Below are 27,956 nucleotides of genomic sequence, written 5' to 3' on the forward strand. Positions count from 1 at the left end.
ACCCACATCAGTGTAAGAACAAGCAAATGCCACCAGGGCAGCTGGGTCCAATCCCACTCTCCCACCTACTGACCAGGTAACCTTGAGGGTGTTGTCATAATTCCCCCAGTCTCTGAGCACATATTCCTCAATTATAAAATCTGAGCATCAGCAAGGAGATGGAAGACGTGGACCGCACTGTAAAAACAAAGCCTTAACACCACCATCAGCGGAACATAAATTCTTCTCAATTGCACGTGGAACGTTCTCCAGGACAGACCACATGTTAGGCCATAAATCAAGTCTCAATAAATGTACAGAGACTGAAATCATACAAAGTATGTGGACGGAAATTAGAAATAAAAAAATCACACACGTGAATAACAAAAAACAACAAAAAAACCCGATTAAAAAACGCACAGAGGACCTGAGCAGACATTTTTCCAAAGAAGACCTATAGATGGCCAACAAGACACACGAAAAGATGCTCAACATCACTCATCATCAGGGAAGTGCAAAGTCAAAACTACACCTCACGCCCGTCAGAATGGCTAAAATCAAAAACACAAGAAACAGGCGAGGATGTGGAGAAAAAGGAACCCTCGTGCACTGCTGGTGGGAATGCAAACTGGTGCAGCCACTGTGGAGGGCAATATGGGGTTTCCTCAGAAAGTCAAAAAAAGAACTACCCTATGATCTGCCAGTTCCACTTCTAGGTACCGAAGAAAACAAAAGTACTAATTTGAAAAGATACATGCATATCTACGTTCCCTGCAACAGTATTTACAATACCCAAGATACGGAAGCAACCAAAGTGTCCATCAATAGATGAATGGATAAAAAAGATGTGGGGTGGGGGTGTGTGTGTACATATATATGTATATATACGCACATGTGTATACATATGTATACACACACAATGCACACACACATACACACACACACACACACACACAGACATTAGAATATTACCTAGCCATAAAAAGAGAATGAAATCTTGCCATTCACAACAACACAGACAGACCCAGAGGGCATCATGCTAAGTAAAATAAGTCTGAAAGAAAAAGATAAATATATATGATTTCACTTATATACGGATTCTAAAAAACAAAAGAACAAACAGAACAGAAAGACTCATTGTTACAGAGAACAAACTGGTGGTTGCCAGAGAGAGACAGCTGGGGAGACAGGTTAAATACATGAAGGGGATTAAAAGGCACAGACTTCCAGGGACAAAGTAAATAAGTCACGGGGATGAAAAGTATGGCATAGAAAATATAATCAATAATATTGTAATAACTTCAATACAGCCACAGATAGTGACGGAGAGTAACCAGAGCCATCATGGTGATCACTTCCTAATGTATAAAAATACAGAATAACCATCTTCTTACATACTGCATCTAATGTAGTAATGTATGTGAATTAAAATTGAATTTAAAAAAGGACGGAAAGAAATTTGAAAAACTCATAAATACATGGAAATTAAATGGCACCCCTACGTAACCCATGGGTCAAAGACGATATCAGAAGGGAAACTAGGAAATACACTGAGATGATCAAAAGGAAAACACAACATGCGAGCATTCATGGGACGCAGTGCAAACAGGCTTCGCAAGGCAGTTTATAGCTGTAAAGGCCTATGTGAAATACAGAAAGATCTCAAATCAGTGGCCTACTCTTCCAACTCAAGAAACCAGAGAAAACAGAAGCAAACCAAATACACAGCGAGCAGGAAAAGAAAAAATAAAATGAAAATTAAGAGTGTAAAGAGGTGAGACAGAAAAACAAAAGATAAAAAAAAAAAAAAAAAAAAAAACCTGACAAACTTTTAGCTAAACTCACCAAGAAAAGAGAGGGAAGACTTAAATAGCTAAAATCAAGAATGAAAGATGGACAATTAGTATTAATCTTACCAAAAAAAGGTTTTTATAATTCTAAAGGAATACTATGAACAATTAATTATATGCCAACAAATGAGATAACTTTGAGGAAATGGAAAATTTCCTAGAAAGACACAAACTACCGAAAAGAATTCAAGAAGAAACAGAAAATATTCGTACACCTATCACAAGCAAAAAAACGGAATCAGTAATCAAAAATCTTCCCACCAAAAACGAAAAGCCCAGAATTAAAGGGCTTCGCTGGTGAATTCTATCAAACATTTCAGAAGAACGGACACTAACACTTCAAAAATCTTCCAAAAAAAAAAAAAAAAAAAACAATGAACAAAACAAAAAACAAAAGAGAAGGGAACACTTCCCAGCTCATTCTGTGAGGCCACAAACCATTTTGATTCCCAAACCAAAGACATCAGAGAAACGATCCTACCGTTATCTCTGCATCTAAACATAAATGTCTTCATCAAAATAGTAGCAGACCAACTCCAGCAGCATATTAAAAAGGACTATGCGGCGTCACCAAGCGGGGTGTATCCCAGGAAGTGACTCTGGGTATGCAAATCCATCCATCCAAATCACCACATTCAGAGAATGAAAGGGAAAAAGAACCACACGGTCATCCCCACAGAGTGATGGACCACGACTGCAGAGCAGGTAAGAGGGGGAACACGGGCCTGGTGGGCTGGCTGTCAGGGAGACGAACAGGAAGAGGGATCCCTAGGAAGAGGGGGGCCCGGGATGGCCTCCCAAGCAAACAGTCATCTCTTTCACTAATATCAGTAACGAGGGCAAGGGTGGTGGAAATCAGCACACGTGTGTGTTATAAAACACTGACACGCAGAGTTCCAGAAGATCTGTTCTCTGATCGTTTATTCATTATTTAGAAATGAAATGAAAAATTCAGATTCTTTTACCTCATTCACATTTCATTTTAGTGGAAAGAAAATCTTAATAAGCAAAGCTGAATAAAAATAGAATTAAGGGTTTGTAACAAGCTTTCTCAAAGTTCTCGACATGTTAACCCACGTGACTTCTCTCTGCCATATGAATTTTACAGAAGAGTTTATCCATTCTTCTGAGTCTATAGATGTTCAACCCCAGAGACAGGGGTTCTGATTAAATCAGTTCCTGAGTAAAGTTTTGGTTCCATCTGTCCGTTAAGCTACACTCCTTGGAAAGCCAAAGCGTCTTCTTCTTTCTTAAAGTTTATTTTCTTTATTTTTGAGAGAGAGCGAGAGAATGGCAGAGAGAGAGGCAGAGAGAGAATCCCAAGCAGGCCCCATGCTCAGCGCAGAGCCCAATGCAGGGCTCAAACCCACAACCCATGAGACTATGACCTGAGATGAAATCAAGAGTCAGGTGCTCAACTGACTGAGCCACGTGGGCTCCCCAAGCCAAGGCATCTTAACTGCTCAACAGGAAGGCAGCCGTGGGGAATGTGGAAGTCATCAGGGATCCTCCAGTGAGGTCTGGAAGGATGAGCCTTACTCACTCCCAGGCTGGGTGGCAGAGGGAGGCGTGGCTGAACTGTGAAGGCCTTAGCATTAGGCAGATTCTTTTTTCTTTTTTTTTTTCCAGCTTTACTAAGGCATGATTGATAGCCAAAAATTGCATATACTTAGATTACACAATATGTTTTCTTCAAGGTGTACAAGATGATTTAATGTCCATAATACCCTGTGAAATGCTCACCACAATCAACGATAGTAACCATTTTTCTTCTTTTGATGAGAACACTTAAGATTACTCTGTCTGCAAACTTCAAGTATACAATACAATGTTGTTTGCTGCACCTTAGATCCCTGGGACTTATTCATCTCAAAGTTTGTGCCTTCTAGACTATCATCTCTCCATCCCCCACTGCCCGAGAGCCACTTTTCTATTCTCTCATTCTATGAATTCACCTCTTTTGGATTCCACATCTACGTGCGATCATACAGGATTTGTCTTTCTGGGTCTAGCTTATTTCACTTAGGATAGTGTCTTCCAGATTTGTCCATGTTGCAAATGGCAGGACCTTCTCCTTTTTTATGGCTGGATAATATTCCTCTGTGTGTGTGTGTGTGTGTGTGTGTGTGTGTGTGTGTGTGTGTGATTTTCTGTATCCATTCATCTGTTGACAGATACTTAGACTGTCCATTGTGAATAATGCTGCAATGAACACGGGAGTGTGCATATCTCTTCAAGATCCTTCATTTCTTTTGGATGTATTTCCAGAAGTGAGATTGCTGGATCATATACTAATTCCACCTTTACTTTTGTGAGGAACCCCCAAAGCGTTTTCCATAGTGGCTGCACCAATTTACATTCCCACCGACAGGACCCGAGGGTTCCCTTTTCTCCCCATCCTTGCCAGCACCTGTTGTCTTCCTGAGGGCAGCCATTCCGAGGGCCGTGAGGTGATACCTCACTGTGGTTTTAACCTGCCCCTCCCGGATGGGTGGTGACATTGAGCATCTTTCCATGCACCTGTTGGTCGTCTGTATGCCTTCTTTGGGAAAATGTCTGTTCAGGTCTTTTGCATGTTTTTAATCAAGCTATTGGGTAGATTCTTAATGACAAATTGACTTCCCTCCCCCTCCTCGTCCCCAAAGCAAAGAGAATCAAACGTGCGCTATCGGCTGAGATGTGATCATGTGTGACTTCCCACCTCAGTCCTGCTTTCTCGAAGTGGAAAGAGCTCACGAGGCCAGTGATGGAGCTGAAACACCGTGAACACAGCACTACCGGCTGCCGGTGACGAGGACACAAATTCTCCTGCTCCTCCTCATTCGCCATCACCAGTTTCAGGTGCTGGGTTCTCTTGGTTTCATCTTCCGCCACTAACAGTGACTAGCAGAACTTCCCTTAACTTCTCAACAACTTATTCCTCTGTCAGGTGTATTCCTCTGAGCTCCCTGGGAACGGCCAGAGGGACTCATTAACCAAAACATTTTTTTGTCTGGACTCTCTCCTTGTTAACGACGCCAGACAGATGATCAATAAGCCAGTCTATTTAGAAATGCCAGCCTGAATATTCCCAGGAAAGAGCAGTCGGTTATCAGTGTGGCTAATGAATCCTGTGATGGAACACTGATGGCCACAGAGTGCACTTCTGCACAGGCGACTGGCCGTTGTCCCTCATCGTATAAAAATAGTTTTGTGGGCTTTTTTTCCCCACTGTCGTTTGCAGCTACTCTTACTGGGCTACACATTGTCTTTGTCTGTGGGGACCTAATTACGGGGCCTAGATGGTTTCTCTAATCCATCCACCTGCCCCATCTGACGCCATTCAGTGGGAGATGTCTGGACGCTGCAGACAAGACGTATCTCACTTCACACACCGACTGTGAACCTGATGGAGTCCGTGCGAACCAAAGCTTTGCAATTTGGATCCTTGTTCCAGGGTTACAAGCTCAGTCCAGAAACGCGGGGTCTCAGATTATATGTTCTTACACATTCATCACGTATGTTGTCACAGCTTCCCTTCATTGTCTCCTGTGCCAGGCGTCACCCAATCCTCAGCGCCCACCCGGTGACAGGCCTGTTCTCTTCATTTGTCAGGGGAGCACGGTGAGGCTCAGAGAAGCCATCTCATCTGCCTCAGGTAATGCAACTGGTAGGTCCTAGAGCTGGCTGGGACCCCCACTCGTCCGACAATAAGCTCACGGTTCGTTTGTTTTTTTTACGCTGTTGGACACTATCCCCGCCTTTCATTCACTCAATCATTCATTCGTTCCTTCGTTCATTCTTCCTTCCAAAGCCAGAGAAGCACCTGCAGAGGCCAGGTACAGTGAATTCAAAACCACAACCTTATTTTGAACGGACCTACAACTGGACAACTGTTAACTGTTGGAGACGGGAACCTTCCGGGTTTCTATGCCCAGCAAACAGAAACCCCGCCTCGAAGGGCTGGCAGGCAAATCACAGCCATCGTCACCAGCAGGCACATCCGTGGCCGTGGCCCCTCACCCGGCACCCCGGGCCCCTTACCATCTCCGCTTTTGTGTGGGTTGGTGGGTTCAGGAGTGCTCAGAGGCCTGAGGGGAATGATGATCTCGTCCGCACTAACCCCTTCTCCTGCGTGCTTCTCAGAGACGTGGGAGAGGAGCTCCGACTGATTTGGTGAGAAAAGGTTACAGCATTTGCACATGAAGATGGCCGTGTTCTCTGTGGGGGGGGGGGGGGGGGGGGAGAAAAAGCAAACTGCGTTATTTCCTCTGAACAAAAACAATGATTACTTCCAGTCGCCAAAGGAAAGTATTGAAGGCTGCCCTTTTGAGCAACGGCCAGCCTCCACCTGACTGCGTCCCTCTCGTGGATACCTCCACACCAGGCAGCTCACTTCTAACTTCAGGGGGCCCCAATTGCCAGAAAATTCTTTCTTCCGAAATTCAAAACCACCGCCCTTCCGGATAGCATCTGATACGGACTCCCCCCTTACCAAAGCCTACCGGACAGCCCAGATTCCGGCATCGACGTGGCAACACGAAAGAACGAAACCCAGCCTTCAAATGAATGCACCGCACTGACAGCAATGAAGTGCTCCAGCGAGGCTCTCTCCAGTTAGGTACCAGGAAAAATTTGATCAAAATAGCATTTCTCAAGAGCCGAGACACCTTGCACTGGCCGGCACAGGGACTGGAAACCAGAAGAATGGGAATCTTTTGATTTTTTTAAGCTACTTAATTCCTATTTGAAAGCAGTACCACCATTCACAAATATTTACTAATAGTCTATTAGAGTTCATCCCAATATACTAGGCAGGAAGACATAACGGGAAAACGCTCATTTTTAGTCGGATAAGATAACTGTAGGTACACATAGGAATATTAAATTTAGGATCAAAAAATAATTAGAAGCTGGAATTTGTTTAACGACAAGAAGAACTGGTACAATGGAAAGGACAATGGCTTTGAAGCCACAGGGACCCAGATTACATGCCCAGCTCAGCCCGTGAGTGCTGTAAAGCTGGGCGAACTCCGAGGAGTAGTGAGAACCCCTCGGTCGCTGGTACGAAACAGGACACACAGCTCACGTGCCCACTCAGCGGTGGGAACACAGCAGGCACTCAGGAAACCACAGCACTCCACCGACCACGTGCCCGCGCCCACGTCACCCACACGGCTGGGCCGTCACCATCACTAGCCCCCCGGGGCCTCTCCGTGCCGCCTGGCAGGCACACACGCTCCAGGCCACATGCTCTCCGTGGAGGCTGGACGGATCTACAGCGATCCTAGGCGATCTCTTGGCCACCTGCTCTCCGTGGATGGTGAACAAATGTCTCAGACCCCTCCATTCCCACCGCCCATCCTCACGCGTGGCCGCTGACCTTGGTTCCTATTTCACGTGTAGCCACCGGAAGACGGCTTCCAAGGGCTTCCTCCGCCACACCTGCCCACCCACCTGCACCTTCACCCACCCACCCACCCGGCCTGACTCCTGCTGGTATGAAGGCTGGCACCAGCAGTGGCACAGAATGGGGGGGGGGGGAAGGGGACCCATGGGAGTGGGCTACCCCAGTGCAGGCAATATCTTTACCACTGACACTGTTTAGAATTGGTGGATCAGGGAGATAGCAAAACAAAAAAGGAGACCAACACTTAAATGCTATGACGTCTGGGGCGCCTGGGTGGCTGGGTCGGTTAAGCATCCAACTTCGGCTCAGGTCATGATCTCAAAGTTCATGAGTTCGAGCCCCATGTCGGGCTCTGTGCTGACAGCTCAGAGCCTGGACCCTGCTTCAGATTCTGTCTCTCTCTCTCTCTCTCTCTCTCTGCCCCTTCCCTGCTTGCACTCTCTCTCAGAATAATTAAACTTTTTAAAAAATGTTGTCACTGCTTTAAAATTCTCCAAAGACAGTGCATCCTTACAGGTGCCTGCACCTGGTAAGAGGGTGCCACAGCCCACCCTGGAAGATCACTGGACAGAGGGGCAAGGCAACGGCCCCTCCCGCCCAGTGACCGAGTTCCAGTAACTTCTTTCTCCAGCACACCAATCCTTCCTCTCTGCCACTTGCCATATGCTTACTTCTCCCATCTTAACCCCAGACTCTCTCCTGCTCTCCACCCCCTTGCCCTCCCCCACCCCTATTTTCCTCCTCCTTCTCCTCACAGCAAGACTCCCCCCCCCAGAAGGAGGAGACAGGAAAGGAAGGCATTGAGCCTGCTGGCCACCGCCACAGTGAGGACGGAAGCCCGCCAGGCACCGGAGCTGCACAAGTAACCCCCTCTGGATCCAAAGGAAGGGCTTCTCCACGAACGAGCAGGAGGGGTGGCGGCCTAAGAGAACTGCCCCCGACCAAACAGCACCAGAAACAGAAACGTAACAAAGCAGAACACTGCTTCTTCGATGGCACTCTCGTCAATAGTGTCAATCGATATTTTTTTTTTCCAAGAAATGCTTTATTCCTAAGGAACCCAAAATGCTTCCCATTCAAAGAGGAAGAGATTACAGCAACACTTCTTGTCTCTCTACGAGGCCACGTTGTTTTCAACACGCTTCCTGCTGACCCAACAGCGATCTCATGACTCAGGCAGAAAAGGGTTTGCAATCCCCCTCCCACCGGTGAGGAAACCGAGGCTGAGAGAGGACAAGCAGGCTGCCCGAGTCACGGTCCGCAGGAAGGAGACACCAGACAGACTCTCTGCGACCCGCTTCTGACGTGAGCTGGTTCGGCTACACCCCGTGAGTGGAGTTCCTTCAAGTCAGGCTAAAATCATCACCGTTGTAACCAACAGCGTCTGAACTGAAAGTCATTCCAAAGAGCATAATCCCCAAACCACTGATCAAGTTCTTCCTTGTTCACTGTAGTACGTCCTGAGCAGCAGGCACAGGTGCGCCCCCTGCAGGCCCCGGGGCAGAGAGGACTCTGGCGGGAGCCCCCCAAGGAGCAGGCCCCAGCTGCCCAGGGGAGGTGGACACGTCAGGGAACAGGTGCATCTCACGGTTTTTACGAAACTACTACCCAACAGACCTGTACATATTACTGGTTTCTGTGATGCTTTCAGGAGAAAGGGAATTCTGTGACATTTCACGCAGCAGAACTTTCAGGGACCACAGAGTTATGGGGAGCGGTCTCCACTCACAGGCATACCAGGCACTGTCTAGAGACCAAACAAATAAGACTACTTTTGCATCTATGTCTGGCAAGTGCTGGAGGCTGCTGCAAGTCAGCCACCACCATCGCTTAGCGGTCGGGCAAGTCTGCCGCACTGTAAGGCTGGCACCTGACCTCGGCTGCCTGCTGTCAAGGAGCACGCTCGTGCTTCCCCAGAGCCTGCTGCATGTCCGCTCCACGAGGCGGGTGGAGGCTAGACCTGGAGATCCCAAGGTGTGGGCAGAGGTAAGGACACGTGACCCAGGAGGTTCAGAGAGGCTGCCCTCCCCTCGGCCACCCAGCCAGGGAAGCGCAGAGTCAAGGTGGAATGCAGCCTTACCTGACCTGGGCCCGGGGTCTCCCGGAAGCCACGTGGCCCTGCCAAGGTCGGCACCGCTAAGGAACGCAGCTGTGGAACAGCCCACAGGCCCACGCGACTGCCCCGAGCTGCACCAGCGGGCGGGCTCTATTTTGCCACCGACCAGGCAACCTTGAGTTTTTTTTTAAGATTTTCTTTTTAAGTAATCTCTACACCCAACGTGGAGCTCAAAGTCACAACCCCGAGACTACAAGTCGCACGCTCTACAGACTGAGCCGGTCAGGTGCCCCGATTCAACCCTGGATTTAAGAGTGGCTGCTTCCAGAAGCCCAGAGAGAACACACCGTGCTCCCTCTTGAACGCCCCACAGGCCTCTGAGAAGGAGGGAAACTGTGCCCTCCGTAAAGATGCTCACAAAGCAAAATGCCAACACGTGGGAAGAGAGTGGCACATCAGACTGCCTCCCCCCAAACATGGAGAACTGCTATCCCACCAAAATAACAACAGGGGAGCTATTTTCATTTTTTATAGTGGACGAATATGAAAAAATGTATCTTATACCCTGAAAAACAATCATAATTATGTTGTCAGCTCATTCTGATGAAGATGCTATAATTTGGATGCATTTTTAGGTCCAATTACTGTGCACTCCTCCTCAACAAAAGGATTCAGAGAGAAAATCACATGTTCGACACAAAGAAAATCACAGAAGTTTGGGGTTTGAGTGTTCAATTTCTATGAAGTATTTGCCAGTTTTGGCCAACTACTCTATACTATTAAGAAGGAAAATCTCAAAATAATTGCATAAGCAAGTCCCCATTTCTAAACTCTGATGTGCAAACACTCCAAGCCAGGAAGAGCCACATCCTGTCTGTGACCTCTGACTCCACCTGCTTACCACCACCCTGTCTGGGGACCTTGGATAAGCAAGCCTCTGACCCCACTCCTTGAAGAAGGTCATGAAGTAGAATGGGCTTGTAGGTCCTGGGAGGTTGGTTAGGCCCCTGGGACGCCGGGAAGGGTCACTGGGAGCTAACAGGTCCCACCTCTTACTCTGGCCACAGGCAACACACGGGTGAGCTAAAGCTGGCCTGCTCCCAAGGGGACTTCCCCACAAATCTCAGGCCCTTGAGTAAACAGTCTGTTCAGCCTTGAGCTGAAGTCACATGCTCCAGCCAGCTCACAGGCTGCTCCGGCCCCAGCACACAATCAAGGGCAGGCTGTCCCTTTTGCTGCTGTCCTTTGTAAGTCCATCTCCTCTGGGACACTCAAGGTGGGATGACCAGAGCAGGACAGCATTCAGGCATCCCAGGTCCCCTGGTCCTACAACAGAGTTTTTCATTTCATTTCATTTCATTTCATTTCATTTCATTTCATTTATATTATTATTATTGTTATTATTATTATTGCTATCACCATCATCATCGTAATACAGCTAAATAGTACAGAGCCCTGTAGAACAGAGACAGCCCCCTTATCTTCCCCTTGAGGATAACGGCATCACTGAGCAGTTTGCTGTGCATCACAGGAGACAGAGAGACAAAGAAACATCATGCACGCCTATCCTTTCCCTCCCCTCAGGGGCCCTAATGCCCTGGCCCCTCCACCCCGGTCCCTCTCCCAGCACTGAGCTCAGGACGACAGCCACCCTACAACAGCCAAAGCCCATAGACCACACTGCTGCCCACTCCCATCCCTGTGGGCAAAGGCCAAGCAGGAAGTCAAGACTTCCACCCGGACCAGGCAATTAAGGAAGCACCCCTCCCACTCCCTGCTGGGCTGGGGTCAGAGGAGGCCCCGCGGGGAGCCTGAACCCCCATCCTGCCCAGCAGTACTGGGGCACATCTTCCCGCAGGCATCAACGGAGGCCGAGGAGGGAGCCTGGAGTTCTACCTACCCTCCCTGGCAGTGACGAAGCAATACCCCAAGTCTGCACCAGAGCAGTGTCAGGGGGCCTGCTAAAACAGAAGATTCGGAGAGGATCCAGACTCTCATTAACTCGTAAAATGCTCAGAGTTCAAGAAAAAGTCATTCCTCATAATTTTTCAAGCATCAACACAGAATGGAAAAGACAGAAGAAAGAAATCGAGGACCTCAAAGAAGGAGCAAGGAAAAGCACACAATCTGATTAACAGGGCAAACAGACTGAAAAACCTGAACGGGGCCTCAGGGAAGTGTGGGACTATAACTGAAGATCTAACCTGTGTGGCACCAGGGTCCCAAAAGAGGAGAAAGACAGTGGGGCTGGGAAAGGATTCGGGGAAATAGTGGCTGAGAATTTCCCAACTCTGACAAAAGACATAAACCCACACGTTCAAGAAGGCCAGCAAATCCCAAACAGGATAAACCCAAAGAAATCTACGCCAAGGCACATGATAATCAAAACTTCTGAAAACTGGAGACCGGGGGGGGGGGGGGGGACCCCAGAGAACAGCTTCCCATGTGGGAAACTATCTGAGTGACAGCAGATTTCCCAACACACACAACGCGGGCCAGAAGGAAGTGGCACTTGTTCGAGTGCAGCAAGGAAGCAAGTGATCACCTCGATTCTACATCCAGCAAAAACGTCCTTCAGAAATAAAGGGGAAACCGAGACATTCCCAGAGGAAGGAAAACTAAAAACGCTGTCCAGCAGACTTAACTTCTAAGAATGGCCAAAGGGAGTTCCCTGAATAGAAAGAAAATGATAAAACAACGAATCTTGGGACATCAAAAGGGAAAAAAGTACAAAGGAACGTGTAAAAATACGGGCAAATGCATCAGATTTTCCTTTTTCTTTTAGTTTCCTGAAGCATTTTTGACAGTTGAAGCAAAAAGCAGAAGTCTGTCTGATGTGGTTCTCAATGTATGCAGAAGAAACATTTGCGACAATGACAAGCGGAGGGTAAAGAGGGTATACAGGGCGGTAACATCTCTACTCACGCACGCCGGCAAAATGTCAACCCGACTTCTGCCTGTGGACTGAGGGGGTGGCTACACGAACCCACACACGTGATACGAAGGGACCAGAACTATGCACGCACATCGTACCACACCAACTCCTTGCTCTGATATTGCACAAGAGTTACATAAGACGTGACTCGGGTGGGGTTGAGCTGATGGAAAGCTCTGGAGCTGCACAGTGGTGATGGCTGCACAGCACTGTCAGTGTCCTTAAAGCCACTAAGCTGTATTGCTAAAAATGGTCAAGATGATAAATTTCACGCTATGTATATTTTATCAAAAAACAAATGGAGTAAATCAGGTAAAGGGTATACGAGACTTCTCAGTACTATCTTTGAAACCTCCCAGAAGGTATTTCAAAATACAAAGTTAAACAAATAAAAAGTGAGGCGCCTGGGTGGCTCAGTCGGTTGAGCGTCCCACTTGGGCTCAGGTCACGATCTCACGGCTCGTGAGTTCAAGCCCCGCATCAGGCTCTGTGCTGACAGCTCGGAGCCCGGAGCCTGCTTCGGATTCTGTGCCTCCCTCCCTCTCTCTGCCCCTCCCCTGCTCGCTCTCTGTCTCTCTCTCTCCCTTCTCTCTCAAAAATAAATAGACATTAAAAAAAATTTTTTTAATAAACATAAAAAAATAAATAAAAAGTACCGTGGCAGACAAAACAGACCTCTGCCTACCAGTGTGGATCCTCCAGAAAGGACATTGAACTTGAGAAGCGGCGTGTATCCTGCCTGACGTATCCACAACCCCATCCAATCGCAAACACCCTATGAGAAATCTAGGGCTCAGGAGGGTGGGGTGAGGTGGCTGGGCAGAAAGGGGTCAGTCCAGGTCCCTGTGCCCACCTCTGTGGGATAGCGGAGTGATACGGGCTCTGAAGGGCTGGCATCCCACGTCTATGTCAAGTACCTTCCGCCCCCGGAGCCCCCATTCCCTGTAGCCAGAGCCCCACCCAGCCCAACGCCGTCCATCTTACCCTCAGCAACGATGCCGCTGGGGACACAGTAGGCACTCAATAAATGTGAGATGAACTGATGATTCTAAACATGCTTAAACATTTATCAATGCTCACAAGAAGACAAAATGCTACATTACCAGACTATTAGATTACTCTATTTAAAAGCTTTAGTTTAAAAAAAAAAAATCTCTTTCCTCTTCTGGGTTAGTATAAATCACCCTCTGCTTTGTAACTATCTTCTACTCAGATTGATGAACTTCAAAGAGAGTTCAACAGCCAAAGCTCAGATCCTATTAAATTATCTATCTTATGAAAACAGTAGGGCTGGCAAATTCTTTCAGAGTTAAATATTTTTGTTTTCTTGTTTTTCACTCGCCCTTAAGTTATTAAATTCGTAAGAGCTGGCAGCTTTCCAATAAGAGTGGAAATATTTTAACAACATAAAGCCAGATTGCTGTCACAGCCAATGTGACGAAAAAGGCTCATTGCGCAGCTTCGTACAATCAAAAATACCTCTTCCTTTTATCTTCAGGAAAAGAGGCTTGGGTCAGGACACGACATTCTCTCCCATTTAGTTTATTTTACAGAACCTTCCACCAGCTGTGGATGCGCCACATACATCATCATCGTCACCACGATGACCGGGAACTTGCGGTAACCAAACACACAGGCGATTCGATGAGGAAGAAGGAAAAGACCAGGGAGCTAAAATCAATTAAACCCTCGCCACCAGCCGCACCACGCAAGGCTCACGCTACACTTAATCTTACAGCCATCCTAAGAAGTGGGTTCTATTATTGTATTTCCTCAAATCGAAGACAACACCCATTTTAAGAGGCACTGATACTTTACATTTCCACTAAAAAAGATGAAAACGCTGCCAAATAAACTAAGACACACTGGTTTCTTATCACACAGGCTGTAAGACAGCTCCTGATTTTAGCGATGCTACAACGCGAGTCTTTGAGTCAACGGGACTCGGTAACACTTCCAGATTCCCACGGAAGCGCAGCTCGGTCTCAGTGCCGGGAGGGAGGGAGGGTGTGAGCCCAGGAGAGCCTGACTCGAGCCTCGCTCTTGTCCCAGCACCCCCAACACACCCTGGGGTTGGGGGCTCCACTTCCGGGCTTACTTCCGTGACAGTATCTGAAACCCTGCTTTCCAGAAAGAAGACAAGACAAACATTTTCTGAATGCCAGCACTTTCACACTCCGTCGCGTGTGATCCTGACAAGCAGGGCTGTCGCTAACAGACGCCTCCAGGAGAAAGGGGGGAAATGTACCCCTTCCTCAAGACGCTAGCTCCCCCTGTCAGAAAGTGGTCACAATATACCGATTTTCTTGAAACGTGACACTTTCCTACCATTTGCAGAAAGGTGCCATAAGGAATACACAAATATATGAGGTGAATGAGTCCCCTTAGATGTGTTGCCCTGGTGCAGTGTGCAATCGACACAGCTGTACAAGGCGGTCCTGCTACGTGAAGACATCACTATCCCCTGTGACAGATAAGAATGCTATCACTTGTACGAGAGGATCAAATTCAGACCTACGTGGTTCCAAAGCCACTCGGTCAGTGCAAAAGAACCGGACAAATTAGGAAGGAACACATCTTGTACATGCATGCATGTGGGCATGTGTCTATACAGGAACATACTAACCACACGCCACAGGAAAGCACGTGGAGGAAGACTTCGCGGGAGGGGAGGCAGAGCTGGCCCAGGAGATGGTAGGACAGCGTGAGGCAGGAGAAGGGAGCTGCCACAAACGAGGACTAGAAGCCAGCCGACAGGGGCAGAGCACAACCCTTGAAAAGCCTTCAGAGTAGAGAGGGGGGGAACAAATCCAAGGTAGGGAGGCACAGGAGGGTGCCTTTGGAGGCGGACAGCAAGTCCTGGTCCTCGGAAAACCCACCTGGGAAGCCTGCCCAGGAGTGGCGAGGCCACCGGCCTCCACGACAGGAGGCCCGTCCCGAGGGAGGCAGGAGCAGCGAGGCACACAGGACGGCTGCCCCATCAGAAGGGGGCCACCTCCCAGCTCGAAGGGGGCCAAAAAGCTGAATCTGTATTTGGAATTTCTGGGGTTTTAAACACTGGCAAGTGGATGAGATTTTCCTGCAAAAACAAAACAAAACCCAACCTGTGCAGGCCAAACAGATCACGTCCGTGGGTTAGGCCTGTCCGGAGGGCTTCCAAATGCAACCTCTGAGAAGAGGTTTTTCCGTGCGGGTGACCTGAGGGCTGCAGCCAGCCTGCCGGGGAAAGCCGGGGAGCCCTGTCCGAGGAAACAGAGACGGACAGACGGAGGCAGAGTGCGGGCTGCAGACTCTCTTCCTAACCAGCCAGCCCCCAGTACCCAGGAACACTTCCTGGCTCTGGGCAGGCAGATTCGAAGGCCGGTTACCCTTCGTTTCAGAGATCTCCACAGTCGTGATCACACGGGTGAGCATCCGAGAAAGAAACGAAATTTTAAAAGCCCACTTAGATGGGTATTAGAAATAAAGGGATAGCAAGGGACAAAATAAGGTCTCCCTCTTGGGGGGAGGTAGACATTGACCCCAGGCAGTTTGGGCCAAACACTGGCTGGAAGCAGCAGTGAGGCCACAGCTGCGGACACTGAGCCGGAGACACAGGCTCTGGACACGGGATAAAACGTTTCCCACGGCTGATGATCTGTCGATATTTCTCTCTGAGGTGACTAGACACGTGGCTGGCCAGGCAAGGGTAGACGAGACGTTATGCCTTATGCCTCTCTGCCATTCTCTCCAAATGAAACGTTAGGATGACAAAGAAAAGCGCACAGTATTCAGATAACAAAAAAGAAGAAAGAAGGAAAACAAAAAAAAAGAGGAAATTGGTTTAACCAGCAGAGCAAGACAGATTCCGATTCAAAATCAGTAAGAAAAAGGCATTCTCTCCACAAGAGTTATACCCAGCACAACACGATGCCTGGTGGGTGTGGACAGCCCAGCCTTGAAGTGCCACATTCCAGAACCACACATGGGCGGGCCAGGTGAGCAGAGGGCCCGGGATCAGGGGAGGCCAGGCAGAAAAAGGCACCAGAGCTCCCAAAGCTGGGGGTTTGAGGAAAGTCCTCACGTCAGCCATGAGAGGGGAGACACGAAGACTTCGTGGCCCAAAGTAGCACCCTCAACCTTCCCTGCCCAACCCAGCCACAGAATAATATTATACCGCCTCCTTCGCTCACACAGAGCTTCATGTCTGTGGGCCCTTGATCCTCCCCACCCACCCGTGAGGGAGCGAAGTCGATGCTCCCACCCCAATCGTCATCACCCTCATCATCCTCCTCCCCATCATCATCCCAATTTATGGAGGAGAAAGCAAGGGCTCAGAGAAGTTAGCGAGTTGCCAAGGAAACCAGCCCGATAAATCACAAGGTCAAAACTTGACCCACACCTTCCAACGGGCCACTCGCCTGGTGGCCAACATGTGCCGGGACAGCACGTTATTTCCTGTAACACGACAGCAGGTCACTGCGAGGAGCCCAAGCCCCGGTCCCCCACCCACAGCCCGCATCAAGGTTAGAGAGACACTTCCAACCGCTAATTACAACTAAGAAGAGGAGCTACACCAAAAGCGGGGACTTTGCCCTCTGCGTGTCTGTCATAATTTACTACAGCAATTCACTCCAGGGAGCGGCGAGCTGGAAAATGAGAGCTCCAGACGTGGGTGCTGCCCACCCAGACCACACACTGAGTAAGCGTGTCCACTGCACGGCTTGGCAAGAGGTCTAGAACTAGGAAACAGAGGGCCACCACATACAGGACAAACAGCTTTGTTAGCAAATCACAAAACAGAAAACAAAAACATGGGTTGTTACCAACAGGCAGGAAACGAGTGGCCGCCATACACGTGCTAGCAGCACCCTCTGGTGGCCGATCAGGGCACTACAGCCTCCGTTCACAGGACGGAAGAAGTTGGCCATAATGAAAACGTGGCTAGCATTTACTGATCCCTAATTCTGCCAGGCGCCGTGGTTTGCCCGTCACCCACTTAACCTGCACATCAATCCAGGGAGGGAGGGGCTGCTGTCCCCACTTTAGATGCACAAACTGGGCCTAGGGAGGTGACCACAAGGCAGGCGGCAGGTGAGCACACGGCAGAAGCAGAGCTCACCCCCACCCTAACCCCAGGCCGAGTGCCCATCCTACGTGACTCCCCATGTGACACTGCTGGTTGTCCAGTGGGGGCTGGGTCCATCCTGGTAGCCCAGCAGGTGAATCAGACCCAACTGCAGCCAGCCACGGATTCTCTGTCCTCATCACCATCAGCCACTGCCCACCCAATTCTGAATCTGCACAAAAGTTATTCTCATGTCTTACGGTGCCTTCCCATTTACAGCCACGTTTCTGTGCAGCACTGATGCTGAGCCAGAGAAGCCGGACTCCGAGGACAGGCGAGCCTCCGGTCACACGAAGTAGAAAAGCAACATGATTCCTTCCTCGCACTCTCTGAGTCAGGCTGGGGTCACCCTTACTCGAGGTCCTGGGGTCGAGGCTTCTGGGGTATGGCGGGGTTCTGTTTGGGCACACGGCGAATTCAGTCTGTGAACATTTCCTGGAACTGTTTGTCTATTCCGGACATACCTTTCTACAGGGTGCTATACATCAACTTAAAAAATTTACACAGCACATTTTAAAGGTAAAGACGTAAGGTAAAACGTAGACTCTGATTCACAAGTGAATCTCTTATTTAAAATGACACGAGGGGTGCATGGGTGGCTCAGTTGGTTAAGCATCCGACTTCGGCTCAGGTTATGATCTCACAGTCTGTGGGTTCGAGCCCCGCGTCGGGCTCTGCGCTGACAGCTCGGAGCCTGGAGCCTGCTTCAGATTCTGGGTCCCACCCCCCCTGCTCCCGCACCTCTCTCTCTCTCTGTGTCTCTCAAAAATAAACATTTAAGGGGCATCTGATTGGCTCAGTTGGTTGAGTATTTGACCTCGGCTCATGTCACAATCTCACAGTTCGTGGGTTCGAGCCCCGTATTGGGCTCTGTGCTGACAGCTCAGAGCCCAGAGCCTGCTTCGGCTTCTGCGTCCCCCCTCTCCCTCTGCCCCTCCCCCGCACATGCTCCGTCTCTCAAAAAGTGAATAAAGATTAAAACAATTAAAAAAATAAACATTGACAAAAAATGTCTTTAATTAACAAAAGAGAATAAAATAAAATAAAATAAAATAAAATAAAATAACACATGAAATGAGAGAGAAGGGCAGCCATGAAGCCCAGACCTAGACGTGAACCCACCTCTGCCCAAGCAGCCACGTGACCCTGGCCCCTGTGTGTACTTGGGCCAGTTGGGCTTCTGTCTCCTCGTCTGCTGTGGAGGGACCACCTCCACATGCCTCCACCATGAAGGCAATGTGCCCAGCTCGGTGACCGATACCTCGGTGACCAGCACAGCCCAGACCGATACCTCCAAGGGCGGCAGAAAGGGCAGCAGGCTAGTCAGGGCCTGCGTCCCCCAGCCCCTAACGGGCTCCCACCTCCAATATGACAGGTTCTGTGTAAGTCTCTGAATCTCTACAGGCTCGAAACAGAAGTGGCCTTCAAATGTTTTAAAGTGAAACCTGGTCTTCAAGCCTCCTCTGAAGGCTAATGTGCAGAGAGCCAGCCAGAGTCACCAGCCACCGGGGCCACAGTCACCAGCCACGGGGGCCAGAGCCAGGGAGGAGACAGCCCCGCCCAGCGACTGCCTCCACTAGGCAGGCCCGCCACACCCACAGATGATCTCCAAGGTGCCCTCCCAGCCCTGAGGGTCGGACGGCTGAAGCTCCCAGCCGCGCAGGCGCTAATTTGTGGCATTATCGTCACGCGTCTCATAAAATGCTGATGAACACACCAGCTTCTGTGACTCACAAAGTTAACGTTTTTATTCAATGCAAGGGAGAAATCCCATGGGTGTTCCTTTGCTGAAAGTGGATTAACAAAATAAAATGAGAAATGCTCCAGATCAGCTATAATTAACGTTGGGCCAACAGTTGCTCTGTAATTTTATGCGTCCACATTTCTTCCATGTTGAAACTTGGCAGAATTTTTTTTAAGCTATTTTTAAGCACTCTCCAAGGGAGAGCCTTGGGCAATAGAGTATACGTGCACTGAACATAATCCTATGTGAAGAGCTGGGCCCCTTCCTCAGGACGGCATCACGAATAATGTATGTGAGCGGGAACCGCCCCCCATCGCCCAGTTCCCCACCTCCAGGTCGCAGCGCTATCCCCACCCCAGCGGATGGGTGGGAAGCTCTGGGGAGGTGGGGAGTCCCCCGCAAATGACCAAGGCGGCTCGGGAACTCTCAGGCCACGCCCCGAAGGTGACCGTGTCTCTGGGATCGTTTCCACGTGAAAAACAAAATGTGCAAAATCTCACAGCGTGTTACAGTACATTTGAGCACAGTGATGCCCGCGGCCACCGCCTACCAGGCCTCTGACTTTCCGGTGTTTGGTTTTTTGTTGTGTTAGTTTATTTTGGTTCCTTTGTGTGTCTGAGGAGCCTTGTACCTAACTTGTGAAGGGAAAGGGCTGCCTTAGGCCAGCTTTCAGCACTGGGCCTCAGGTCTGAAACTCTGGATTCAAACCCCACATCTCAGCGCAGCTTCAGAGTGGGTAGAGGCCCCTTCACTTCTAAAACCTGCAGGCACTCAGGGAGAAAGGGAGACAATCGAAGCTTCCTGGTGACCTCGTAAGGACAATATGGGGGTGGGGGATGCGATCATGGGGTAAACAGTGGGAAAAGGGTTTTGTCGACAGCTAAACGGTGCAAATGCAGAACAGAACGGGCATCTCTTAAGTCCAGGGAAGTCTGGCTGGTTGGCTGAATTTACCGACCATGTTGTTGCTTGCTCTGCTATCCACCTACCACTGGCAGTATCTGGTAAAGAGAAGCCAGTGTGGGGGTCCTACATACACACACACATGCACGCACAAATGCACACGTGTGCATAATGTGTGTGCACATACACACATACAAGCACAAATATGCATGTGTGCTTAACATGCACACATGCATACACACACATGCATGAATGGAAACGTGTGCATAATATATGTGCACATAAACACATAACACGCAGGCACAAATGTGCGTGCATATACACATAACATATGTGCACAAGTGCACACGTATGCGTAACACACATGTGCATATACGCACATGCATGCACAAATGCACAGGTGTGCATAACATGCATGTGCATACACACATAACATACAGGCGCAAATGCACGTATGGGTAGCATGTGCGTGCAATGTGCACACATATACACACATAAGATACATGCACAAATGCATGTGCACGCATAATACGTGCACATACACACATTACACACGTACATACGTACCACACACACACACACACACACACACGCGCTTCCCGTAGGGAAAGAAAAGACAGGCCATTCAGAAGTGTTCCGAGGAATGGATATAAACGCCCCAGCAGGAATGAGGACAGCGAGCAGAAAGCCAGGCTCTGAGAAGAGAAAGCACCACAAGGAAGGGGAGAAGGAAGGTGGGGAAACAGGGGAAGAAAGCGGAGCCAGAGTGTGAGACAGGCTGGCACTTGGGGGAGCAACGGGGGGCCCTGGGCGGCAGGAGCCCAGCCGGGGCTTCGGTTCCCACAAGAAGATCGCAGACCCAGCTGTGGAGGGACCACTTACTCGGAGGCCCCCAGACTCATCCCTCTCCAACAGGGGTTCAAATTCTCCCCACACTTCCCACAGTGTCTTCCTGCCGCACCCCAAGTCCTCAGGGGAAGGAAGAGCCAGGGCCCCAGGGATGGGGTGATGCCAGGTCACCGTAGCCAGTGTATCATGACCGGACCTGTTTGTTTGGGTTTTTTTTATTTATTTTGAGAGACAGACAGACAGACAGACAGAGAGAAACATGCGCACAGGCATACAAGCGGATGAGGGACATAGAGAAAATCCCAAGCAGGATCCACACTGTCAGTGCAGAGCCTGACGTGGGGCTCACACCCACAAAGTGTGAGATCATGACCTGGGCCGAAATCGAAAGCCAGATGCTCAATGATGGAGCCCCCCCAGGGGCTGTTTATTAACTGGGCATGGCCAGCCCCTGTCTCCTCACTCTGCCGCCCTGGTTATTTTAATTTTTTTTTTAACATTTATTCACATTTTGAGAGACAGAGTGTAAGTGGGGGAGGGGCAGAGAGACAGAGGGAGACACAGAATCCGAAGAAGGCTCCAGGCTCTGAACTGACAGCACAGAGCCCGACGCGGGGCTCGAACCCACGGACCGCGAGATCATGACCTGAGCTGAAGTCGGACGCTTCACCGACTGAGCCCCCCAGGCACCCCCGCCCTGGTTATTTTAAACACTGACTCAGTTCCTTCGGACATCGCTCCAAGGGTGCCGCCTGGCACACCACGGTGGAGATGCCACCAGCCCGGTCCCCAGTTCTGCAGTCTAGTCACACACCCCATGACGAGCAAACCAGGCAAAAACAAAGCCCTTAGAAAAGCTGGTGCTCGCCCACCCCTTCTCCTGACTGGGCACGGTTTCGATTGAACACACACGTGATGCGCACCTGCCTGCACAAAGCGGGGTACGAGCGGCCGGGAGGGAGAGAGGCACGGAGCAGCTCTTCCAGGGCTCAAGCCGGACAATCGCGGGGGACAAGCAGGCCTGTATAAGCATGACCTCTTGGGCAGGCAGACGTGGCTCGGTGCACACACTCTGTGCCTACAACGTGTCGGGCACATTTCCCGCCCAAGGAGCTCTGGGATGGACCGCCACTCAGCCGCCAGGGCTCAAGACGCCCAACCAAGCCCACACTGTCCTGCAGAAACAGGGCCACTGGCAGGATCTCAAATTCTCCAGCAGCCACGGTGAAACAGAAAGAAACAAGTGAAATCAATTCTCACGTGTCTTCTGTAATACAGTCTATCCAAAATACTACCGTTTTACTTACAATCCATTTTTAAAAGAGCAATGAGAAATTTCACATTCTTTCGTTTTTTCTTTTTGCACCACACCGTCGTAACCCAGTGTGTATTTTCCACTTACAGCAGACCGAAGTTTGCACTAGCCACGGATCCAGTATTCTCTCTGTTTCCAGAACACCAGGCAACTTTCCCACTGCAGGTCAGAGAACTGTGGCATGCATGCTCTACTCCCCCACGTCCAGGGGAACTATAGACGGCCTCCACCACTCCCCGCAAAATCCTTGGAACCCACCGAGTTAGGAAAATCGACACAAGGAATTGGAAAATCTAGGCCTTGCCAAACAGCATCCCTGTCCACATCTTTACGGGAGAGGGAGAAGACAGAGGGACGTTTTCATCACTGTCACAGGCTGCTCCAAGCTCCTGAGGTCGCAGAACCGGAGGCAGATGTGGGAAACATGCAAATTCAACTTCAAACTTTTTTTTTTTTACATTTACTTATTTTTGAGACAAAGAGAGACAGAGCGTGAGCAGGGGAGGGGCAGAGAGAGGGGGAGACACAGAATCAGAAGCAGGCTCCAGGCTCCGAGCCATCAGCACAGAACCTGACGCGGGACTCGAACTCACGGACCACGAGACCATGACCTGAGCTGAAATCGGACGCTGAACCGACTGAGCCACCCAGGCGCCCCTTAACTTCAAATTTTAAACGTCTGCTTTACGTAATATGAAAGCCTGAGACCGGTTTCAGTTATGAAGTACTCTAAACCTGAAGATGAATTCTAGGAGAAAGAACTACCCTCCAATTCCCAGACGGGTTCAAGGTGTTTTCGAATTTCAGAACAGAGCTTTACATGAGGCAGGAAGAGCCAATGGGAAAAGAATTCTCCAAACCCCACCAGCTACCCACCCCAGCCTACCAGAATGACCTGCCCCACTGTTCCTAGTAACTAAGACATGAAATTCTCCAAATGCCTGGGCCATTGTGGGGGAAAGTAATTGTAACTTACATTCATTACCTTCATAATACAATATTCAGTAAGTGCCTAATACATGTGACATACTATTCTAGGCACGTGTAGAAAGGAGTAAGGTACAGACCCTCCCATTTTGTTCACGAGAGAATAATTTAAAGTGACTGTGGTTTTATATTTGTGTGGCCTAATCGCAAAGAGTCTTGCCTTGGAAGGGACAGGGAGGTGCCTACATTCAGCTCCCCAGCCAGTGTCCAGGAGACAGACAGCCCCACCTGACCCTACCCCTCAGCGTCTGGGCAGCTACCACTTATGTTTAGACAGCTGGGAACTTTAAGAAGTCAAGCAACTTCTTCCCAGCCTGGCTTCAGGTGGTGCAGCCTCAGGGTGACCCTGGCAAGGCCAGCCCCTCTGGCTAGATCTGAACAGGCCGTCAGATGTCCCCGAGGTCCTCTCCCCCGCAAGCCTGGGATCCCAGTCCTTCAGCCATACCGGATGGGTCCCCAAGCTTGGCCGTGGCCAGGCTGGTCCTGCCCACGGCCCCAGGGTCTCTTAAACCACCTGCCGCAAGTCCAAACACACACGTGTCCCCTAGGGGGCGATAACGAGCAAAGGAGAACTCTGGCCTCCAAGAGCCGGTTCAGCGATGTGAGCTGCACATTCTACAAAGCGCAAAGAGCTGGCAGGTGCCTGGGATCTCGTCAGCAAACTGGTTTTGGTTCAAGAACCTCATTCTTCAAGTCTCAGCTCCAACCTCACTTTCTCAGACAGACTTTTCTTAAATCCCCTTCAATATAAATTAGGTCTCTGTTACTTTCTCTTGCCCTCCCTGTATTCATTCACCTTAGCAGCAATTACCACAATGCGTAATCATGTATTCAATGGTGTGTTTGTTTAACTTCTGTCTCCCCTAATAGACTGTATTTCATTCAAAATACAGTTAAAAGCTTAAAAAGAACAAAGATCTCTACCTAGAAACAGAGAAATGCTACATCTCCTTTGTTGTGAGGGCTAGAACATTCCAGAGTGCTCACTTAGGAAGGCCTGAGAACAATGTTAACCGAGTCATTCTTCACTCACGCTTCCCAACAGAACGAGTCAGACCTTGTGCCAGGGAAGCAAGGCGAGCTCTGGGTGGGACAGACACCAGCCCACCCCTACCCCTCCGGGGGAAAGCACTTTGCTTCTCTGGTCCTCCGACTCTGTAAAATGGGAACAAATGCAGCATTTGGAATGGTGGCCTTGAGAGAAACCAGACCCAGACAAAGGGCCTGGGAGTGAGATGCCCAGGGAAAGGCAGAAGAGTCCAGACAGGTGCGGAGCACCCCACATCCACCAAAAAAAAAAAAAAAAAGCAGAACTCGGTCCTTGTATTGAAATACAAGAAATACACGCAACCCAAAAGTTCACACACTTAAAGTAGGAAAACAAATAAGCAAGTATGGGGATCATCCCTCAAATGAAATACAAACAAATGAATGGAAGCAAACTTTAAATGAGCAACTATAACTACGCGGAAGTGGGAGGGAAGAGCGGGGAGGGCGAACCCAAATCACCTGGGAAGCCAGTGTTCCCACGGTATGCCTCAGGTCAACGGGAAACAGATCTAATTAAATACTGAACTCGAGTTAGTAGGCTTCTTTCCCAGAGACACAGGTTAGCAATTCGGAAACTATTTTTTGTATATCCTAGGATTGAGATAAGTAACTTGCTGTGGGTACTGGGAGGCAGTGTCTCGGAAGGGGCAGGTGCCGCTGGGTTGGAACTGGAAAGATCCGCAGATATGGACGTGTGCCGGCCATGTGTGAACTCCTGCGTGTCTGCATGCTGCGTGTGCAGGTGTGCGCCCATTTCCCTGCTGTGAAGCGGAGACACTCCAGCAATAATGAGCTCGCCTAGTCCCACATCTCCTTTTCCAAATACCAGTCGCCACCTCAACCGTCATTCTCCTCTAGAAATAGCTGATTCCAGAGCCAGAAAAGGAATACCTCATCGGACAGAAACCAAGGAGGTTCTCAAAGAAAGAGGGGGCATGTCAAAGAGGCTTCAACCAGCCAAATATGGGGAAATGAGATCAAAATAATGGTAAAGGACTGCAAACCACTGAAGAAAGAACTCATGAGTCCACAGTAATACAGATAGACAGATTTATTTAAAAAAGGAACTCTTGGGGCGCCTGGGTGGCACAGTCGGTTAAGCGTCCGACTTCAGCCAGGTCACGATCTCGCGGTCCGTGAGTTCGAGCCCCGCGTCGGGCTCTGGGCTGATGGCTCAGAGCCTGGAGCCTGTTTCCGATTCTGTGTCTCCCTCTCTCTCTGCCCCTCCCCCGTTCATGCTCTGTCTCTCTCTGTCCCAAAAATAAATAAACGTTGAAAAAAAAAATTTTTTTAAACAAAAAAGGAACTCTTGCTCGCATAGAAAGACAACTAGTAAATGTGGAAGAAACGCTGGCATTAGAAACTCATCATCCGGCAACCATCAGTGATCACGGATTCTGGCAAGAAATCATCAACGGATGCTAACACCACGAGCGAGGGAAGTTTGAGGAAGGAAGAGTAACACAGTAAGTATGCAGTCTCAAAATGTCTCATCACGAGACGATTACCAAGGAGAAGAATAGTAACTGTATCTCGAAAGAACCCGACCCCCTCAAATGGGCGTCACACACCCCCCCTCAAATGGGCATCCTGTCCTCCCGACAGGAGGGCTGAGAATCGGGCTCCCCTGCTGTGGCATCCCCCGTGACCCCCGTGCCCGAACTGCAGGATCTGAATGGAATCATGGCGAAACACGGCCCAAGGGAGGGACACAGGTTACAGAACAAGTGCCCCGCACCCTACAGTGTCGTGGGACACAAAGACGGAAGAGCCATCTTTAAAGGGTAAAGGGACACAAGGACTGAACGCAGGGCCTAAGGCAGGGCTTCCTTTTGCTTCTATTGAAAATTACCGGAACTGGTGAGCCTGAATTTCAGTCTGTGAAATCTGCACTATAAGCATCGTGTTCTCACTTTGATAATCGTGAGGTGCTTGTGTGGGAGACTGACCTTGTTTTTAGAAAACAAACACTGGAAATCTTCAGGAGTGGGTGAAAGGGCACTATGTCTGCCACCCGGTTTCCAGTGTTCTAGAGAGAAGGCAGAGGGACAGGGCGGGGGGAGGCTCATGACAGGCTCTGAGACGTCCTCAGTCAAGAAACACCAGTGATATTCACACGGCCGGTCCTGAACCACAGAACCCTCATTTCACAGCCGCCCTCTCGCCAGCTCAGACAGCACACGCCGGGCACAGTTCGGGAGCCACGGGGATGAGGCGTCACCAGGGCCCGTCAGGAACACACGCAGACAGTCGCCCGACTAATGGCAGTAGTGCAAGAAAAGGCAGAGAAAGTGGGAGCGATGGAGAGCAGCCCCAGGAGGGGCAGCGGAGGGGAACAGGGCGCGATGCTCAGACCCACAGAGCAGGTGTGCTGAGGAATCTGTTTAAGATAGAAACAACAGGGGCGCCCAGTGGCTGATTCGGGTAAGCGTCCCACTTCGGCTCAGGCCATGATCTCACGGTTTGTGAGTTCGAGCCCCGCGTCGGGCTCTGTGCTGACCGTGCTCCTGCTCTCAACAGCAGCAGCAAAGAATGCCCTGATCACAACTGTGCACCTCACGGCCAACAATTCCAGACATCAAACATCCGCCCAACTCTCTCCTTCCTTGAGCCACTCTGGCCAGAGCCCCCGAAGGTCAATGGGACCATCGTGTCCAGCCCAGGACTCTTCTCCCACCCAACAGGACCGGCCTCCTGAGGGCCGCCAGGGGTCAAGGGCACAGCGCCCTCCTGCCTACCCACTTACCCCAGACCTCGGCCCGGGACTCCAGCCAGGAAGCAGTCCCCATCCCTTCCTCCCGGCCCCTGCTACAAAAGCTCTCCTCCCGACCCGTGCCCCTCACCTGAGCACCTCTCACATGGCCTCCGACTAAGAAAGCAAGACTCGGGAAAATTCAAAAGGAAAATTAGAGCATGATGACTTGGTTTCCTTCTAAAAACTGACAAGAGGAAGAAAGAGGGGGAGGGGGGAGAGACAGACAGGAGAAAAGCAGAGTCAGAGCCTGGTGTTCAGGGCTCCTGGCACCTCGGCGTCCAGAACCCCACAACCTTCCCTAAAGTCCAGGCCCCTGACGCGGCCCCCCGCCCCTGGCCCCGCAGGGCGCAGAGGAAAGCGAGGACAAAAGCTGGGTCTGCCGGAGCGCAGGGCACACCCACCCCAGGGCAAACCGCAAAATCTGGCAGGCAACGGGTTAAACGCCCGCCTAAGGATGCTTCTAGACTCTGCCAGAAAAGCAGGAGGACCCAGACTAGGAGGACCACGGTTCCCCTGCAGAGAGCGAGGCTGCGAAGCGCTTCTCACAGTGCCGGGACCGTAGCGGGGGGGGGGGGGGGGAGCAGTCGTCCAAGGTGAGGTTCGGGTCCAGCCGTCACACAGCCAAGGTGGCAGTCGGGTGGCAAACGGAGGACCAGGGACAGCCTCTGAGGGTGGAGGCCAGCAGCACAGCCAGCTGGTATTAAGGAGGGGCTTCCCTGAGTCTCTGCTGAGCCCCTCGAGCCCCCCCCCCACCCCGTGCTCGGCTGGGCTTGCTTGCTCGGTGAGTCCTCAGGGCCCCCCCGAAAGCCCCGGAGTCAGCACCAGCCTCAGACCTCCCCCCTCATCGGACTCCACCCTCCAGACAATAAACTCCTGGTGGATGTTGAGCTCCCCCGGGTCACCCAAGTGCCGACGGAGGCTCCAAGGAGTCCAAAGAACTGTCACACGATGGGGTGGAAAATTCGAAGCCAGGTCTCTGAGACTGCAAAGCCGGTGCTGTTCTCCAGAGCCTACATTTCCAGGGGACCTCAAGGCCA

At 50.2% G+C, this 27,956-nt stretch overlaps 1 protein-coding gene across 5 annotated transcripts in view; it reads right to left on the minus strand.

Annotated features, from left to right (window-relative positions):
• ZFAT (zinc finger and AT-hook domain containing) overlaps positions 1-27,956 on the minus strand; it is a 286,570-nt gene that overhangs the window by 153,503 nt on the left and 105,111 nt on the right. For all 5 annotated transcript variants that reach the window (XM_047841895.1, XM_047841893.1, XM_047841894.1 and 2 more), the window contains one exon: positions 5,853-6,029. In XM_047841895.1, coding sequence (XP_047697851.1) covers positions 5,853-6,012 — 160 coding nt within the window. In that variant the 5' untranslated portion in view covers positions 6,013-6,029. The remainder of the gene's footprint in view (positions 1-5,852; positions 6,030-27,956) is intronic.

Source organism: Prionailurus viverrinus, chromosome F2, assembly GCF_022837055.1.
Source record: "Prionailurus viverrinus isolate Anna chromosome F2, UM_Priviv_1.0, whole genome shotgun sequence".
Taxonomy (NCBI): domain Eukaryota; kingdom Metazoa; phylum Chordata; class Mammalia; order Carnivora; family Felidae; genus Prionailurus; species Prionailurus viverrinus.